Raw genomic sequence first — 18,358 nt, forward strand, 5'->3', positions numbered from 1 at the left:
TTTAATATAATTAGTGGCGTTTTGAGTCCAAAGATGCATGTCTTTGCTCCACTTTTCTTTCAAAATTTTCTGTACACCCTATTAAGAGTACCAAATTTTTAAAATTATATTTTTTAAAAATGTGACCGGAATTAACCGCCTCGAATTTATTTAAAAAAAAACTTGACATGCAGAAAGTTTTACCGTTCGCTGCAGGCGATTATTAGAAAAATTCTCTGCATTTTAAGCACTCAACTTAATGACTGGAAAAATCGATAAAAGCTGAAAACTAAAAGAAATTCGAAAATGAAGTAACTCTAATTAATTTATGCAGAACATGATTTTTATTTTCGTCTAATTATTCAAAAAAAGCGGAAAATTTCCCTGCGCTCGATAAACCTGATTACGAAACGTGAATGACAATCCTCGTCATTTTGAGCACTAAAGGTAATGACTGGAAAAATCAATAAAAGTCACTGGTGGTCTCCATCGCGATTTTTCCTCCGCAAAACATTAAACTTAATGATAGCATAAAAGATCGCGCAATTAGTAAATAACACGAAACAAATTAAGTTCATTAATAAATTAATGAAGTTTGAGGGAAAAACCGAATCTGGTTGTCACGGTAGCGTCTAATTAATTTCGAGTAAACCCAACATCTAAGTTTACATCTCTTTAACGATGATTTTGTCTTGTTATAACTTTTGTGCGGGATTTACCTGCAATAAAAGAGTTATTAGAAATATTTTCTTTCTATAAAAGTGGGTTTTGATATCAGCTCCGGTTGAGTGCTGGTGACATGTGGTAATAAATGTATATCTACTCTCCTGAAAACAAAGAGCTTGTAAACATGACGGTTACATCTCTTCAAAAATAAATTAATTTAGCGTTGTGTGGAACAATGGGAATGGCTGGGAAGAGCCAAAGGCACAGCAACAAGAAGATGTAAATATATGACAAGGTTATATGACCTGTTGTGCAGGTGTCTCTTGAAAAGAACCGAAATCCATAATTAATTAAGTGAATTAGCTCGCTTCTCCCTTATTAACTTACCAAATTTATTCCAAACAGGTTTTCGTTTGTCTTTCATTAATTATCTCGAATTACAAAACACTCGAAAATCCTTCCTCTCTCAGCATATAAATTACATCAACTCCGATCTGATTTTCCGACTGATCTGCCATGATCACCACTAACGATTACAATTTCATAGCGTAATTACCATTACAAAGACGCCGTAAATTTCGAGTAATTTCAAAACTTCTCGTCTCGGAAATAAGAATAAGACCTCTTACAGCACGAAATTGTTCCATCTGCACCTCAAAATTAAGTAATTAAAAAGTCCCCGCATGACTCTTTTTCTTGTAAATATTTGAACGGCTGTAAGTGCACGTTTCGCTCCGAGGGAATCGGGAGTTTTTGCAGCAGGTGTGCAATTAGAAGAGCTGTTAACGCAGCCGTTTCAAATGAAGCAATTAGATAAAATGGATAGTCATTTAGTGTCGCAAACCATAAATAAATACTCTGCTTTATCACGGAACTAAGCAAGCAGAGTCTGCGAGGAGAAAATAAACATGTTAATTGCAGCCCCCATTGCTAATTACGATGCATGCATGCAAAAAGGCTCTACATTTCACTTTCGCTAAAATTTCATTGAATCCAGCTTGTAAAGACGAATTGTTTAGACTTCATTTCGTCTACCTTCCAACGCACATCTGTGACACTTCGGCTTCAATGAACGCAGTCTCAATAGTTTCAGAGGTAAACAACTAACAATGATTTCTTGAAAACGCGAGACTTGCGAAGTTTGCTGTTAATTACACTGCGTGACTACGTTTGGTATACATATACTCTAAAAACTGATAGATGTAATAGATTTTAATATGACTTAAGCTGTTAACCGCAAAGCAACCACGTTGCGTTTACAATAAGTTTACAAGAAGTTAAAAAGTGTTATTTTTAGGCGACTTAAACTGAAAATGAAATTTTTAGGCCTTAAAAGCGGCCTAAAAGTGAGTCTTTTCTGGCCGCAAACATTTTCGGCCGATCTATGGTGGCGCCATCTACCCATAGTTTTGCATATTACATCAAGATACCGATATTACCCTCAATTTTATAATTATTTGGGTAAAATCAAATCGACAAACTGCTGTAAAGTGCAATAAAGACGTGTTGAATTATTGAAAATGAGCATGTCTAGCAGTGCTCTTGCAACAACATTAAAAAACACATTAAACCTAATTCATACAAATTGTGAAGCTACACGTGCTAAAACTGCAAATGTAAATAAAGAAAATATGAACTTTTCTGAAGGATTCATAAATATTTACAATTATTCAGTTGTTATAATTGACTGAATCAATAAATCATAAATAAAAATTAATTAACTTGTAAATTTAATGATGTCGCCTAAAAAACCTTGTGTGTAACACGGCCAAAAAGTGCCATTTTGCCCTCGCCTTCTTTCTAAAGAAAATTAAGAAAAAGCTCGGCCAAAAAAGAACCACTTTTACACAAATACAAAATGTACACAAATAGCTATTTTTCTGCAGGGAATTTTTATAAGCGCCAAATTTAAAATGCGGCTTGGTTACCTATTTTTATGGGTGCCATATATGACTATCGGTCTTACTTGGTTTAAAATGTAGTTAAAATTCTAAAATTAAAATATGAAAATTAAGAAATGGGCTTCCGTTCTCTCTATGTTTGTGAGCTAAAATATCCCGATTCATTGTTGCTTGGAACTATTGAAATTGATTGTTTTTTGCTCATTAAATGCTGTCTTTTATGCGGCAAAAACGTTCGTTAAAATGAGTATTTTGCTAAAGGCTAGAGACAGTTTCTTCCGGTAACGTTGTGGATTTATTAATTGACTCAATTTATGTGACAAACTATCAGAAATGTAGTAAATATTTCAAAGTTTCAGCGCACCCACAAATATGTTTTGTGCTTATTTTCAATTTATACTTTTGCGCATCCACTATATTTACGTAACTAATATTTTGCTTCAATATTTTCTAATCCGGTCCTGCTAACTTTTTCACTTAACTTAGAGGTGATCAAAAATTGCAAATTTGTATTGCTTTAGGATAAAAAATGCCAAAATAATAAAATTTAGAAAAAAGTCTGTAAATTTTTAGATCGTTCACGAGAAAACATTCTAAAAGTTCTATTTTTTTGTCCTAAAATTTTGTAATTTAGTACAGTATACAGGGTCCGGCAACACTTATGCCCACCCCAAAATCATTTTTGAAGAAAAAATTTCGAAAATGTGCATATGTTTAGAGTTGACAAAGCTCTAGAAACAGGCGCAAAAATTGGTTGTTTATCACCGATAGTTTTGGCGTCGCGACGCCTTAAAAATTTATTTTTTAGCTAAATTTTCTGAAATCTACAGCTTATTTAATTTTTTCCAATATACAGTATGTCCCTGGATTAGGTTCACAAGAGAGAAAAAGTTTATTTTCTATTTTACAAAAAAATGACAAAGAAATAACCTTTTTTAATTTTTTCATATTTTTATTTATTAAATTTTATAGTCGTATTTAAATAATAGCAGGCTGTGGATGCACAATATCAAATAGTGCGTTAAAAATTAAAGGAAAATTTACCTAATAATGTTTCCCAGCCCTGCTACAATGGGGACTGGATGTACTCCTTCCTCACCTAATGCGCATTTTCCGGGCATGTATCACTCTCAGATACATCCCGGTAGAATGGAGAGAAGTAAAGGTGGTTTTTATACCAAAACCAGGACGTAATGATTACACTGCGCCCAAGTCTTACCGACCAATCAGCCTAACATCGTTTTTACTGAAAACGCTAGAGCGATTGTGTGAGAGAGCACTTCGAGAAAGAGTGCAAATGTCTTTACACCCTAGGCAACATGCTTTCACCCCTGGCAGGTCTACCGAAACTGCTCTACACGAAGTGGTAGGCAGAATTGAGAGATCCTTGGAGGTGAAGCAGTCAACTCTAGGAGTATTTATAGATATCGAAGGAGCGTTTGATAAAACCACCTTCTCTTCAATCAGAACCGCCCTGTTAAAATATAACGTCTCCCCGACTCTTGTCGAGTGGATTGGACACATGTTGCAGTGGAGGACAATCACAGTAGGCCACGGAGCCGTAAGTACAAAGGCTGTAGTGGGACGAGGCTGTCCGCAAGGCGGAGTCTTGTCACCGCTGCTATGGAACATAGTGATTAACAGCCTACTTGAAATTCTAAACGACCATGGATTTTATACCGTCGGTTATGCAGATGACATTGTTATCATGATTACTGGAAACTTTGAGGGAGTCCTGTGCAACTCAATGCAAGAAGCTCTCTCGATAATTCAGAAATGGTGTGAAAAGAACAGTCTGACAGTGAATCCTCACAAAACAGAGCTTGTTCTTTTCACAAACAAAAGAAGGCTGGCCCCTATGCGTCTACCTTCAATTTTCGGTACTTCCTTACAGCTTGCAAAAGAGGTGAAATATCTGGGCATCACTCTTGATAGTAAGCTGAACTGGAGTAGACACCTTGAAGTAAAAACCGAAAAAGCATATAGGGCTTTTTGGCAATGTCGATCAGCCATTGGCACCACCTGGGGCTTAACTCCAAGGGTGGTTCTTTGGCTGTACACTGCAATCATAAGACCTATGCTTACTTACGGTGCAATAGTTTGGTGGCCCAGAACTGAACAAGAAACAGCAAAGAAGCGCCTGAACCAGGTGCAACGTCTAGCTTGCATTGCTGCTACAGGTGCCATGAGAACTACACCCACTGCTGCGTTAGAGACTGCCCTTTCGTTACTACCCCTAGACATTTACGTTCAGGAGGTGGCGACAAGAACGGCGCTCCGACTAAAAGCGGTGGGAATGTGGAAGGTGGGGAGCTCGGCCAGTCGACACGGAAGCATCCTTAGAAAGGCTGTCAAAAAGATACCTTTACTAGGGGCACCTGTGGACAGACGTACACCGACCTTTGTTTTCAACAAACCCTACCAAATCCACCTAGAAGATTCATCCACTGCGGACGAAACACCGTACGACATCGTCCTTTACACTGATGGATCTAAAAATAACTTAGGTTCAGGAGCTGGTCTGTACTGTCAACAACTGAACTTAAAAGAAACAATACCACTTGGAGAAGGACCCACAACATTCCAAGCGGAAATCGTACCTATTCTACACGGAGTCCTAGAGATGTTGCATCTAAACATCACAAACAAAAACCTTCTATTTCTGACGGATAGCAAGGCAGTTTTACAAGCTTTAAAGTGCAACAAGATCACTTCAAAGTTAATATACGAAACCCACGAAGAACTCACAAGGTTGTCCAGAACAAACTTGATCACTCTGGCTTGGGTTAAAGGACACAAAGATAACAGCGGCAACGACATCGCCGACGGCTTGGCGAAAGGCGGATCCAGGAAACCATATGGACCGGGACCAACCATACCCCTAAACCTCGAAGCAATGTACGGACTGATAAACAAAAGCAATCTCGAGCACCACAGCAATAGATGGCGAAACACTATCGGTTGTCGGATCTCGAGACAAACAATGCCAGTACCTCTTCAAAAGGTCACAAATTATCTACTGCGGTTGTCTAGAGGAAACCTCCGCTTATTAGTGGGAATTCTTACGGGACACTGCGGTTTAAATAAGCACCTACACCAGGTAGGTGTAAAAAGCAACCCTCAATGCAGAGGATGTGAAGAAGACGACGAGACCGTGGAGCATGTATTTTGTCACTGCCCCGCGCTCGTCGATTTAAGAAGATCCATGTGGGGAAAGGATCAATACCCAGATATGGGCATGGTCCCCAGCACTTCCCCCTCCGCCCTCCTTCAATTTGCTTTGAAGCTGGGCTGGTTCGAGGGAAGCTAGCTGGGAAAAATGGGAGGCAGCACAATGGGCCGATTGCGGCCTGAGTGCAGTGAATACATCACCCTCCCCCTTAATACCATACCATACCATACCTAATAATGTGTAGGTATTAAAAAATTGCATAAGAAATGCACTTGCATCCTTAACAATAATTGAGGAAATCCGAAACAATGTTAAAGAATTACGAGTTAGAATTAAACTGTGCTGACACAGGTAATGGGTCAATCAAATAGTAGAAATTGGTTTGAGTTAAGGAATAAATTTCATTTCTTTGACATTTTTTGCAAAATTAAAACAGCGTTTTTTTCGCAAATTTTAAACATAATTTAAAATAAAAACTCAAATATTTGTACCACAATTATGTTGAAATCGCGAAAATTTCCGCAAAAACTCGAAAATCTGTAAATCATACTGTAAGAAAAAACAAATTTTTTCGTCAGCTTCTAGAGCTTTGTCAACTTTGAGCGTATGCAAAATTTTCAATATTTTATTTTAAAATTAAAGACGATTTTGGGGGTGGACACAAGTGTTGCCGGACCCTGTATTAATTATTACCAAATCTTGAGTTTAAAAATCAAAATTGCCATCGTTACGAAATTTAATGGAAAACGGTTCAATTTTTTTGTTATTTTAAAAAACAAAAATTTCAAAAAATTTACATTCTTGGTTTAAAAGTCTGTAACTTGGCATAGTTATTAAACTAGTCAAAAATAGTAACGTAAAATAGTAATTCTATTGGCTTAGGATTAAAAGCCACAGTTATACAATTCAGGAGAAAAAAAAAACTGAAAATTTTTAGTTCGTTCAGTAGAAAAATTTCTAAAAATTTTATTTTATCTTAACATTTTGTAATTTAGCACGGTTGATAGACAAGTCTAAAGTAGTAATGCCGCCTAATCAGTGTTTTTGATTCAAAATTATCAAATTAACGGTTCAAATTATTAGTTCGTCTAAACAAAAATAATTTCCAAAAATTGAAAATTTTATTCTAGCGACCCGAATACTTCACACTCTATAAAGACAACAGTACATTTTTTAAGCCAAGTCCTAACTCAATTAAATCCATTTCCATTATTAACCCAAACTCTAAAGCCACTTCGCTGTAAAAATGACCACGAGCTGAAACGTAGAATTAATAAATCCAACTTTTCACTTATTTGCATTATAAAGTTAAATAATAAAAATTTTCCAATTAAGATATGAATCGTGCAAAAAATCCCAAGTTTGACTCGTCTTTATGACGCTTAACTTTTTTAATAAAAGAAGAACCATGTTCAGTAGTTAACTTTGCAACATGGAAAATGAAATTAGAGCTTTGCGGTGCTGCACTTCTTAAATATTAAAACCGTAAAAATGTTGAAATAGATCAAAGCTTCCTTTCAAACCCATTGAATCCGCCCCAAATGCAAAAAATACAATTTAGTCTCCCAGATCCATCATAGATATTAAAATCCGAGCTACCATCAATTTCATTACATCTCCATAAACCGAACTTTTCATTCCTGGCTCTTTTTGTTTCAGATGTATGAACTGTGTCCTGTATTAGTTTTTATTCCGACGAAATGATAAAATATTTCTCTTTCATGTCAAATGCTTTTTAAATTCCCATGAATACCGAAACGATTCATTAAAAATCAAACTAAAAGCTCTGAAAGCTTCAGGAAATTATACCGATAGGTGTGGAATTTACGTGTACAAAACACAATTCATTTAACACGATGAGTAACGTGTCAGGTCGGTATTGCGAATTTGTGATGGGTGGAGACAAACTGGTCGAAATTTAGTGGAAATGGATTAACGGTTAGAAGAACTCCCCAGTGCCTTCAGCAATTTGCTTTGTCAGAAAAGTGTAAAGCAAACGAGTGGATATTTACATCGCAAATAAGAAGTGGTGGAAGAATATAAATTTTAATAAATTTTCGTTTCTTTTACAGGTGAGTTCTAGGCAGAGTGGTCGGGTAAGTTGGAAATTTACAACATTTTCATTAATTTAATTATTACATCTGATTGGAATAAATACATTTTAAATTATTTGCAATGCGTGTTGAAAACGTAAATACAAATTTACTGACAATCATGGAACTACATTAATTGCAAGATAAATTGATAATAAATTTAACAGACAAAGCACGTTGTAAATATCGCCGGTGTGACATATTTACGCTTATCATGCATAATTAACAGTTTTATTGTTGATTTTTACACGGGGAAAATTGCGATTTGTTGTTTCGACGTCAGAATATTTGTTTCGGTTTAATAATTTCGAGTCCGGCACTGCTGTTTTGCTGTCACGGCTTTACACATTGTTGGAGCATTTTTAAATTTTTTTTATTTTACTGGTTTACCAGTTTTATAGAGTCGCTGAAACTAAAATTTTCCTCTGGCGTCAAAACAGCTCTGATCAAAAGAAATTAAATTAATTTTTTAAAATGCTTAGATTTTTTTAATACCATTTTCCCTCACGCTCTTCTTAAGCTTCGCAAACATAAATCCACTCCTCATCATAAAAAATCTTGATAGTATAAAAAAGAACGTGTCCTTATACATAATAACTGCAGCTGAAGTTATTTCCTCTATATCTCTCCGAAAATTTGATTTTTTCCATTATCACACCCCACAAACCCTCTTTTATACAACGAAATATTTTATAAATCTAAATCCCATTGATCACCTGTTGTATAATTTATCGATTACTTAGTCAACGACAGGATGTTCCAAAATATATTATCGTAGGCGTGTAACGTACTATAATACTCTAAAGTATAACTTTCAGAACGATAAAATCGCAGCTTTGAGAAGTTTCTGGACTCCATGGGAACAAACAGTGAACCGCAGTGATCTGTCGTGGGCGTGTAACTTTATTTTAAGACTTTTTAATGACCCACTGACCTGCGGCTTATTTTTGGAGAATTTATTTTCATTTCTGAGGACCTAATTTAGCAGTAATCAATACCGTAAAGGTTGTAATGTTATAAATAGAGTGTGAGCGTCCCCTGATAATTATTGGTAATAATAGAAATACGATTCAGAAGGTGGTGAAAGTTGTCGGTATTTTTGGTGGATGCGCCGGGAGAAATAAACAGGAAGCTTTTAATTCAGCGCGCCCATCACTGTCCCATTTTACCATTTGCTGGACAAACACGCCTCGAGCACCAGCTTTGTGGTTTACAGGACCGGACAGAGTCCGATTTAATGGTTGTCGCCTTTAAGAAGTGCTTTCTAGAAGCTTTCAAAGCTTTACTCTGACGTCACGTCATGTTGTAACTTCCATCACGCTACAGGTGGCTTTTCTCTAAAAAAGAAAACTAATCGAACTTTGATCACTTGTGACAACATAGTTGGAAATATTAGCCACAAGTTTCGTAATGTCGTTACTGTTCTATTCAAATAACGTTTCTCATTATCTCCTTCAATGAATGAGTTGGTAATTACAAGTTGGAAGTTTTCTTCATTTGTAGCGCAGTATTTTCAAAAGTCGGCCTACGTGCTGATCAATAGAGAGTTAGGGCTTTCAAACCGATATCTACCTAATATCACCGACATAATAGAGCATATCAAGTCACGTAGCTCTTGACGCTGTAATGACATCTGTGGATTACAATGGTCTTGTCAAAACACCGCCAAAACTACTAAAGCTCTTGTCTGAAGCTCGGAATCGATGGTCATCAATTAATTTTCCATTTATACCGCCTTTAAAACCGACATAAATGCGGTAATTTAAATGCGAGTAGGCGAAATTACGTGGCACTGAAGCGAAATGTTTTGTGCTTTTAAGCTGTGACGAAAACTGTCTGAAAGCTCGCGATATTTTTAAAGTTACAGCTAATCGCTTTAATGTTCAAAACTGTTTGCGTTTTTTGTGAATTCGTTCGTATTTCATATTTAAATTTCTCGCACGGTTATAACTTTGTATTTATAAGTAGAGAATGTTCATTTATTATTGTTTTAATGGCTGCAAGTCTCAGAGAGCAGAGTTTTCTTCTAATTAGACATAAAATGCATGTTTATGGCACTTTGAATTATATTTTGTGTCGTATTTCTGGAAGGATAAACTAAGAGCTGCAAGCGGAAATAAATCATTTTAATCAGTTTGCTTATCAGAAACGACGGTATTAACAAGTTCGGAAATAAATCAGTAATTTGTGATTTTTGCTCCGTTTTTGTTACTTTATATCCACTAAACCTGGAGCACTGAAATAGCTCGCTGCGCTCGCCCCAAACTTCGGAATGCTCCAATGCTTTCAAAAAAACTTATGATTAGGTACACTAGACAACAATTTTTGAATTAAATTTGTGCTGGAATACTGAAAACTCATTTTTAAATTAGAATTGCCTTCTTATTCTAAATCCGAAACCCGTTTTACCCCATCAGGTCAGGACTCAGAGATAAATACTTTTTTGAGTACCCCACGTTCATTTTTGTTTATTTAATTATTAAAACTATTTAATTTATCATTAGAAAGATAATAAAATAAACTTCTCAATCAACTGTAAAAGTTGCTAAAGGAGTTAATTATGCCTAAAATAATTTCGAAAAACGAACGGATTTTAAAAACTCTTTGACACTTTTTTGCATAGAACTCCTAAACTGATACTTTCATTTTTTTATTGTTATACGTCTATACATATATAAAGATCAGATTTTTGCTGCATTTAATAGTTACATGACAAAAATATGGGGTAATTAAAAAAAATCTCTTTTTGCTAACTGTCAAAGAGTTTGTAACAACTGTACTTTAAATGCGACTTTTTAGTCTTTTAATTTTTACTCGATCATTGGTAGTCCTGTCGTTCGGACGATTTCGTGCAGATTTCTGCTGTTTTCTTGGAATTCAGCCGTTAAATCTTAATAAAAATTTGTGGTTTTGTAAATTTCGAGCTTTTCTTTACGAATTCAAGCCAAAAAACGGCAAAAATCAGCGAAAAATCGTCATTTTGCATCGAAATAAGCGGATTTTTCTAAGAAATTTGATGATTTCGTGCAGATTTTTGCTGTTTTCCTGCAATTCAGCCGTTGAATTTTGATAAAAATTGGTGGTTTTGTAGATTTCGAGCTCTTCTTTGCGAATTCAAGTCAGAAAACAGTGAAAATCAGCGAGAAATCGTCGTTTTGCATCGAAATAAGCAGATTTCTCTAAGAAATTTGATGATTTCGTGCAGATTTCTGCTGTTTTCTTGCAATTGAGCCGTTGAATCTTGATAAAAATTTGAAGTTTTGTAGATTTCTAGCTCTTATTTGCAAATTCAAGCCAGAAAACGGCGAACAATTCGACAATGTCACGTAAACAAAACTTTAACTACTCTGCGACGACATGCAGACCTACCAACATAATTTAAATTTTTAAGACCAAAAAATAGTTAAGTAGATTCTTTAATACATTCGATTAAAATATGCAAAATCCATTTGATACCAAATCTGTTGGCTCAGATATTTAACGAATGGACGAATATTGAAACCAGACGCTGAAAAAATCGCTATTCTGGTTTAAATAGCATCACTGTGTATATTTCCTTCCTCTATAGATTCCCGACAAAAACGCTTGTTTTGAATCACAATTCCCGGGAAATATTCCTTCTTGTTACGATATTTCAGAAACCTCTCGCGTTCCTGCAGTAACAGATACCAGCGAACTACAGATAACAACATTCGAGTCGAAGCGCAATAAATACGTTTGGGACATCGTCACTTCCGTCTATTTTTCATATATTGGAAGTTCTATCGCTGTGATAACCGCCATAAAAACGTAGTCAACTTCAGAGTTTTCTGTTCTAATTAACAGAATTGGGGGTGACAGGCGAGAAGCTTGTTTGAAATTTAAATTTGCATTCATTCTTTCAAGTGCATTCGTCGGACTCTTCATCCAAAGCTCTGTTTTCATGCGTTGCTTTGACGGATAGTACAAAACCTCAAGCCGTTTGTGGACCAACTCAAGTGATAAATTAATGTAATCATTTACAATAATCTGAAAGAGCTGTCTAATGTTACGCCGGAGTTGGCTTTATTAGACCACTGAAGACGTTTCGGGGAATTTTCGGTGGCATAAATCACCTGTTGGTAGTTTGTTAGCGTGACTATGTGTAGTTAACGGTTTAGCAAAAGAAATAGCTGAAAGAGCCGAAGGGGAAAGTTTGTAGATTATCTAAAATTTTCAGTTGAGCAACGATGTGGGTATAATTAGTTGAAACGGTTTTACTGATAAAAAGCACCTGCGTTTTTGAGAGATTGGGATTTCTGAGAACTGTGACATTGCTACCAACCAATTTTCTATTTTGTTGATTGACTAACGGCTATATTACGAAGCAGTGACTGATATAAAATAAATAGAAATCTTACGAATGCGCGGTTTATTTGGATTAGGAAAATAAATAACGTTTTTACGGTCGAGTTGTTCCAGAGTGTGTGCTCGTCTAAATTTGCAATAGAATTGATAACTATGTGCGGAAATATCAAGGGGCTGCTAATCAATAATTTCAGGTGGAAAAGGTAATTGTGCTCCACTTAATAGTCGAGAAAATATCTCAAACGTTTTATTGTTAAAACTGAACCGGCGCCTCCACCATTGTTAGGCACAAAAATATTTTTAATCTTTTAAACTTCTATGAAATTATAATTATTTTTGCTCGGTTGGAAAGATAGTTCAATTTAATTAAAATGAGCTCATTTTCTTCGCTGTAATTTCAGAAATAATTGAGCAAGATATTTGTATCAATTAGTGTTGCCTTAAAGCATCAGTCGAGACTTTAATCAAGAAAACCAACAGATTTCAAAAAAGTTGAGCCTACAAAGCTTTTTCTTTTTCAAATGTGATTATAAGCGGTTTTAAGAAACAAATTTGAGCTTCAAAATGATGTGACTTTAATAAAAATTGCAGGACCGGATTAGACAATACGATGTCTGTTTTTTTACTTCTGTTTTTAAACTGTTCTGATTACGCTGTAAATAATAGAACGAAGAGTTCAGATTTTTTTCATAATTTTTAGCCTTTATTGAAATCGCAAAACCGTTATTCATAATTTTATTAACAGCAAAAAGTTTATATTGTGTCGGTTTATCAAAATCGCATTCACACCTTCTGTTTTTGACAGGGTTTACTACTTGTTTTTCTCTCTTTGGAAAAATTGCTTTTCTAAAAAAAACTGGGGAAACAAACGAAAGTTTTGATTTGAAACAGAATTAAAGCAAGAAAAATGTGGGAAATAGAAAAAGCATTTTCGGTGACTAAAACGAAAAAGAAACTATAAAATAAAAAACGTCAAAAAATATTGGTTTTGATAGAAATAGAACAGAAACTGTGTAAAACAAAGTACTACAAGAAAATATTAAAATCAAAAAAGGTAAAATTGCATAAAATAAAAACAACAAATTATAAAGAAGCTCTTCAAGATAAAACTAAAAAAGATCGCAACGAAAAAATTGTAAAAAATTAATGAACACATAGATAATCGTCATAGAATGAAAGAGTTTAAGACAGCAGAAATCCACCAATTAGAACAAACTGTATAATGTCAAAAAAAAAACAGATAGAGATAATAAAAGAAGTAAAATCAAAATGAGCAAAATGGCAAAATAAAAACTGTTCTAAAAATGGGGCAAATACCGAATAAGAATAAACAAACCTTATTGTGGTAAACTGCTGAGATAATAGAAGAAATAAACATAAAAAAATGTAAAATGGCAAATGAATTGAACAAACCGAAACAAACGAGATCAAAATAAAATAAAATTAAAGAGACTAAAATTAGAATGAGTAAAATCCCAAAATTTTTTCTCATCGATATTATTTAATTTGTTGAAAATTAAGAACTCTGAAATTAAATGAATGTGAGCGATATGATTTTGATTTAAAAAATCTTACACAATTAGCAGTACGCAAAAAAAACTTATTTTTGTTAAAAACCCTAATAAAATATCTGACCATGCTAATTTGAATATTAACAAATGAAAAAAATGTTTTAATTTAAAATTTAATGAATGCTATTGAATTGATGTATAAATCCAGTTGGTCTAGATTAAATTTCGTATTTTTGCTATTTTTAGAAATACAAGAATAAAATCTGAAACATTACTAACTTTGACACATTTATTAACTAACTTTTTAAAAAAAAATCCGCTCCGACACCTTTTTTCGATGTGCTAAAAATGGTGGATGCGCTAGGATAAACATCCATCAAAACTAAAAAACAGAAATAATTCTTTATTTTTATTAAAATTCTTCTGAGCCATCCTCGGTCATTTTATTTTACAAACGTACAGAATCTACAAGCGTATTAAGTATCCTACAAAAACAAACAATTCTAGAGATCACAATTTTACAGTTCCGTTCCTCTTCAGTCAGCTTCTACCCTGGAACAACTCTAAACGTAAACCGACAAAAATAAAACACTAAAAACCCTAAAGCAAATCACTCGGCTTGATATCATTATCCTGAAACTCTTTAATATCATTAGGCCCAAACTCCTTCGTAATATAATAAATCGGGATGTCCTCCACCAAAGTTTTCGACCTGTAATGTCTATTATTTATATGTTTCAACATACACGACTTTAACGAAAACTTCTCTCCGCAAGTATCACAAATGTAGGGCTTCTCCCCCGTGTGCGTCCTCATATGAACCTGTAAATGTGTCGACTGAGTGAACCTGCGACTACACAAAGTGCACTCAAAGTTTTTAATTCCAAGATGAATGCGCATATGTCTCTGCACCCCGTTAGAAAACGGGAAACTTTTCCCGCAAATCGTGCACAAAAACGGCGTTCTTTTCGTTTTATGTCCCGGCGGGGCGTTGTGCGATTTTACGTGTCTCCTTTGTGACGACTGTCTTTGGAACTTTTTGTCGCAGATAGTACATGAATAGTTTTTTTCACCAGTGTGGGATGTTACGTGTTCTTTGAGGTGGTACGCTTGTTTGAACTCTTTCCCGCAGTATGGACAGACGTATTTGCGGATTTCGTTGTGGACGCGGGCGAGGTGCTTCCGGAGCTGCCAGTTTTTACCGAACTGAGCCCCACAGTACTCACACGGAAGGACTTCCGTGGTTTTAGTCTTACGTTTCCGTTTACTGTCGGTTTTGTTCGATTCGTCACTTGTATAATCACTTTTGGCGTCACTATCACTGTCGGAGGACCCAAAAGTGTCTTCAAAAGGGTCCTGCAGCTCCAATTTCACCTCAGTCTTTCGCAGCGACTCCTGAGACTCCAAAACAGTCATTCTAAACTTGTAACTGATCCGTAAATTTTTTATACACAACCCACACATCTCCATGTTGTCATTCTCGACCTGAAACCCCCTTTTAGTTTGATTTAGAGGCGAAGAACAACGTACCAAATCCGAGGACACACAACTTTTCAATTTATCCAAATACGTGATTTTGTCAGTATCGCTACTTTGCACGTTGTAGAATTTCTTGGAATCGCTCTTTCGACAGGTGTAGCACGTTTTCACCTCATCACTCATTTTTATTCAACATTTACCAAACAAAATTCGATTTTTAGGTTAGGCGGTGAGAATTGACACCTGACATCACAGGGGTCTACTTTATCGATCGCGTAGAGAGCGCGGGCGCAAAATTCGATTTAAAGCTGATGAAAAAAATTATCTCGCAATCATTAAAGAGTTTTCGTATAATACGAAAGTTTACCAACAATTTCACTTCAAAGCACAGCGTACTGCAGAGACTGAATGCTTCGCATTTTTAAGAGAACACAGAAAATCTACCTCTGGTCCTTTAAATTTCATTCTTAAAATTCCGACGCTTAGAAATAAATTAATTTCAAAGATGAAAAGGTAATTTCAGGGATGTTTTCCACGTTGTAATTTCCTGCGTTTATTTAAAAAAGCTGCATCGTGACAAGCTTGCGACTTGCATTTTAATTAGAAAAGTTCTGGTTCATTCTTAGGGGTATGTGGAAAATTTACACAAATTTTAGTTAATTTATTGCGCAGAATTTTTAATAAAAATGTGAGTTTTGAATTCAATTTGATGTTATGAAATAAGGTTACATCAACAAACTCTAGAGACAGATTAAATTCAAATTCAATTATCTAAATTGGGCTACAATAAAATGAGTGAAGTTGTTCAAGCTAATTACTCTAATTATAACACCGAAAGTAAACTTAAACTTGATTTATATTTCATTTCTCGATTGGTGGATCTTTTAAGTATGATTTTCGTAAATTGGAAAGTAAAAATTTGATCTAATAACGTAACAATCCAGAAAATTTAATCTCACTATTGAAGCGAGTTTCTTTAAATTAACTAGTGAAAGTTATAGAAATGTACTCGTAAATCTGTTACTTCTTAGGTTTACAGTTTATTGATTTAATGCTGAGCGTATAAAAAATTCCAGAAAAGTCACCCAATAGCAATTTATTTTCTTCACATCAAAGTCTTTCTAGTTCGACAGGTATTAAATCAGAATGTTATGATCCGTTAGTAAACTTTTTTTTAATTGCGCTCAAACGATGGAAAATATTGAATTTTGTATTTTTGGCTGCTATTCCTGTATTACTTAACTTACCAATCTTAGATTTGGTCAGTTTATAGACTTTGAACTGCTCTTTCGATTGATATACATGACAGATAAATTAGGTGTCGTTTTCCTCTCAAAAAAGCTTCTTGAATATGTCCACCAAATGAAATCGAGAAATTTTAAATGTGCCAATATCTAATTTATTTGTGGAACAATTATAACAGTATGAGCACTCAATTTACGCAGATTTTCACGCTGTATCCCAAAATGTACTCATTTTCTCCATACACACACTTCTAGCTTCTAACCCCCCAAAAAATTCATTTTTTTGAAGAAAATATTCGCCACCCAAACAATGAAAAAATTGAATTTTTGATTTATTTTGGCTACCATTCCTGAATTACTTGACTTATCAATCTGAGATTTGATCCTTGTATAGACAATGAACTGCTCTTTTCATTCATGTACAAGACAGAAAGATTAGACGTCGTTTTCTTTTCAAAAAAATTACCCTCAATATTACCCTCAAATGTCATCGAGAAAATCTAAATGTGCCAATATCTAATTTATTTGTGGGGCAAACATAAAGTGTGAGCGCTTATTTTACGCAAATTTTCACGCTGAATTTCAAACTGTGCTAATTTTTTTCGTACATCAATAACTGAGTTAGAAGCGATTGAAATTTCGGCTATTCATCAATTGGCCAAAATTTCTAAATTTCGGAATTTTTCTGAATTACTTGACCCATCAATCTGAGATTTAGTCAACTTCTTGAAAATTACCCCCAAACATCAAGTGTGTAGAAAAATATAAAATACAGCAACGCGTAGGTTGGTAGACTAAATATAATTTTTTTTGATTGTGGAATTTAGAAATTAGGCTTCGGAAAAAATCATAAAGACAAGAAATTAGCTGTAAGTTAAGTAATTTAATTATCTGGAGCACCTAAGCAACAAAGAACGAAATTTTTCTCTGCCAACTTCTCCCCGCGCTTTCTTTTATGAAGTTTCGCGAATCCTTTCACTCTTATTTATTCAACACCCGTCAAAAGAGTTTATCCTCGCAACATATAAATCTTATAATAAAAATCCATATACACGGAAGTGATATTCCCACTTTTGACACTCCGCCACCAAACTTTAATATTCTCTCTATATGCAAACATCGAAAAGCCGCAACGAAAGCAACAAAAACTGCCACCTCCAGTTCCCAATCGCACAGATTAGCTAATCCATAGTCCATTACACGGTCCAAGAATTCGGCAAAGACGTTGACCGCCGCCGCAGCTGCAGACTATTTGACCAAGCTTTCAATCAATCTACAGGTTCGAACAGCAAACAGAACACACCCATTTATTCCAGTAAATAGCACGTAAAAAGTTTGACCTGTTAAATAGGTCAAAGCATCATCACATGGGAGCTTTGACCACTGAAGCTCGCCCGGATTATGTGATAAAAGCAAACGTTTGTATGTTAATAACTGGCACCGTTTGATCAAAGTTGGGCGTATCAAAAATTCCCGGGAGGATTTGTGTCATTATTGAAACCTCAAACAATCAATAAAAATGAATTTTGATAAAGCGAGTGTAAACATTTTAAAAGAAAAATATTTTACCACGGGTAAGAAAACAATATGGGCAAATATTTACGCGCCGTGGGAGTAATTTGTTGAAAAAATGGTTATCAATCATACTTTATAAAATTAAGCGCCCCCGCACGTACGTAATTTTCAAAGTTTTTTTAGAATAATTAATAATCAATAATTGAATTCTCGTCGTTAAAATGAAATTTGTAACGTGGAGAACGTTTTGTCTTTGTCAATTTGTAGTATTTTAGCTAATGAATGCAGCATAATGGAACCACTTTTATGACTAAAACCCAATAAATTTCTGATAATACAATTCTCCAAAATTACTGTCTCATTTTGTAAACATCACAATATTACAACGTCACTTACATGCTAACTCCACAATAAAAATCTTGTTAATTAATCATAAGGTGATGACGGCTTTGCTTTTACAATCTTGTGACAG

General features: G+C 34.8%; 3 protein-coding genes across 4 annotated transcripts in view; 2 read left to right on the top strand and 1 right to left on the bottom strand.

Annotated features, from left to right (window-relative positions):
* Positions 1–18,358, top strand: part of Dh44 (corticotropin-releasing diuretic hormone 44) — a 38,906-nt gene that overhangs the window by 12,990 nt on the left and 7,558 nt on the right. The gene's annotated exons all lie outside the window — the stretch shown is intronic.
* LOC148175405 (uncharacterized) lies at positions 2,790–5,856 on the top strand. Its single transcript, XM_088036981.1, has 6 exons — positions 2,790–2,827; positions 2,878–2,969; positions 3,120–3,171; positions 3,235–3,316; positions 3,403–3,436; positions 3,608–5,856. The coding sequence occupies exons 1-6, from the start codon at positions 2,790–2,792 to the stop codon at positions 5,854–5,856; spliced, it is 2,547 nt and encodes an 848-aa protein (XP_087893107.1).
* Positions 14,058–15,396, bottom strand: LOC148175406 (uncharacterized). The gene is made up of 2 exons (XM_088036463.1): positions 15,179–15,396; positions 14,058–15,133 (listed from the first exon to the last, which is right to left on the bottom strand). The coding sequence occupies exons 1-2, from the start codon at positions 15,308–15,310 to the stop codon at positions 14,249–14,251; spliced, it is 1,017 nt and encodes a 338-aa protein (XP_087892589.1). The 5' UTR covers positions 15,311–15,396; the 3' UTR covers positions 14,058–14,248.

Source organism: Gnatocerus cornutus, chromosome 5 (assembly GCF_029298725.1).
Source record: "Gnatocerus cornutus isolate USDA-ARS CGAHR chromosome 5, icGnaCorn1.1, whole genome shotgun sequence".
Taxonomy (NCBI): Eukaryota; Metazoa; Arthropoda; class Insecta; order Coleoptera; family Tenebrionidae; genus Gnatocerus; species Gnatocerus cornutus.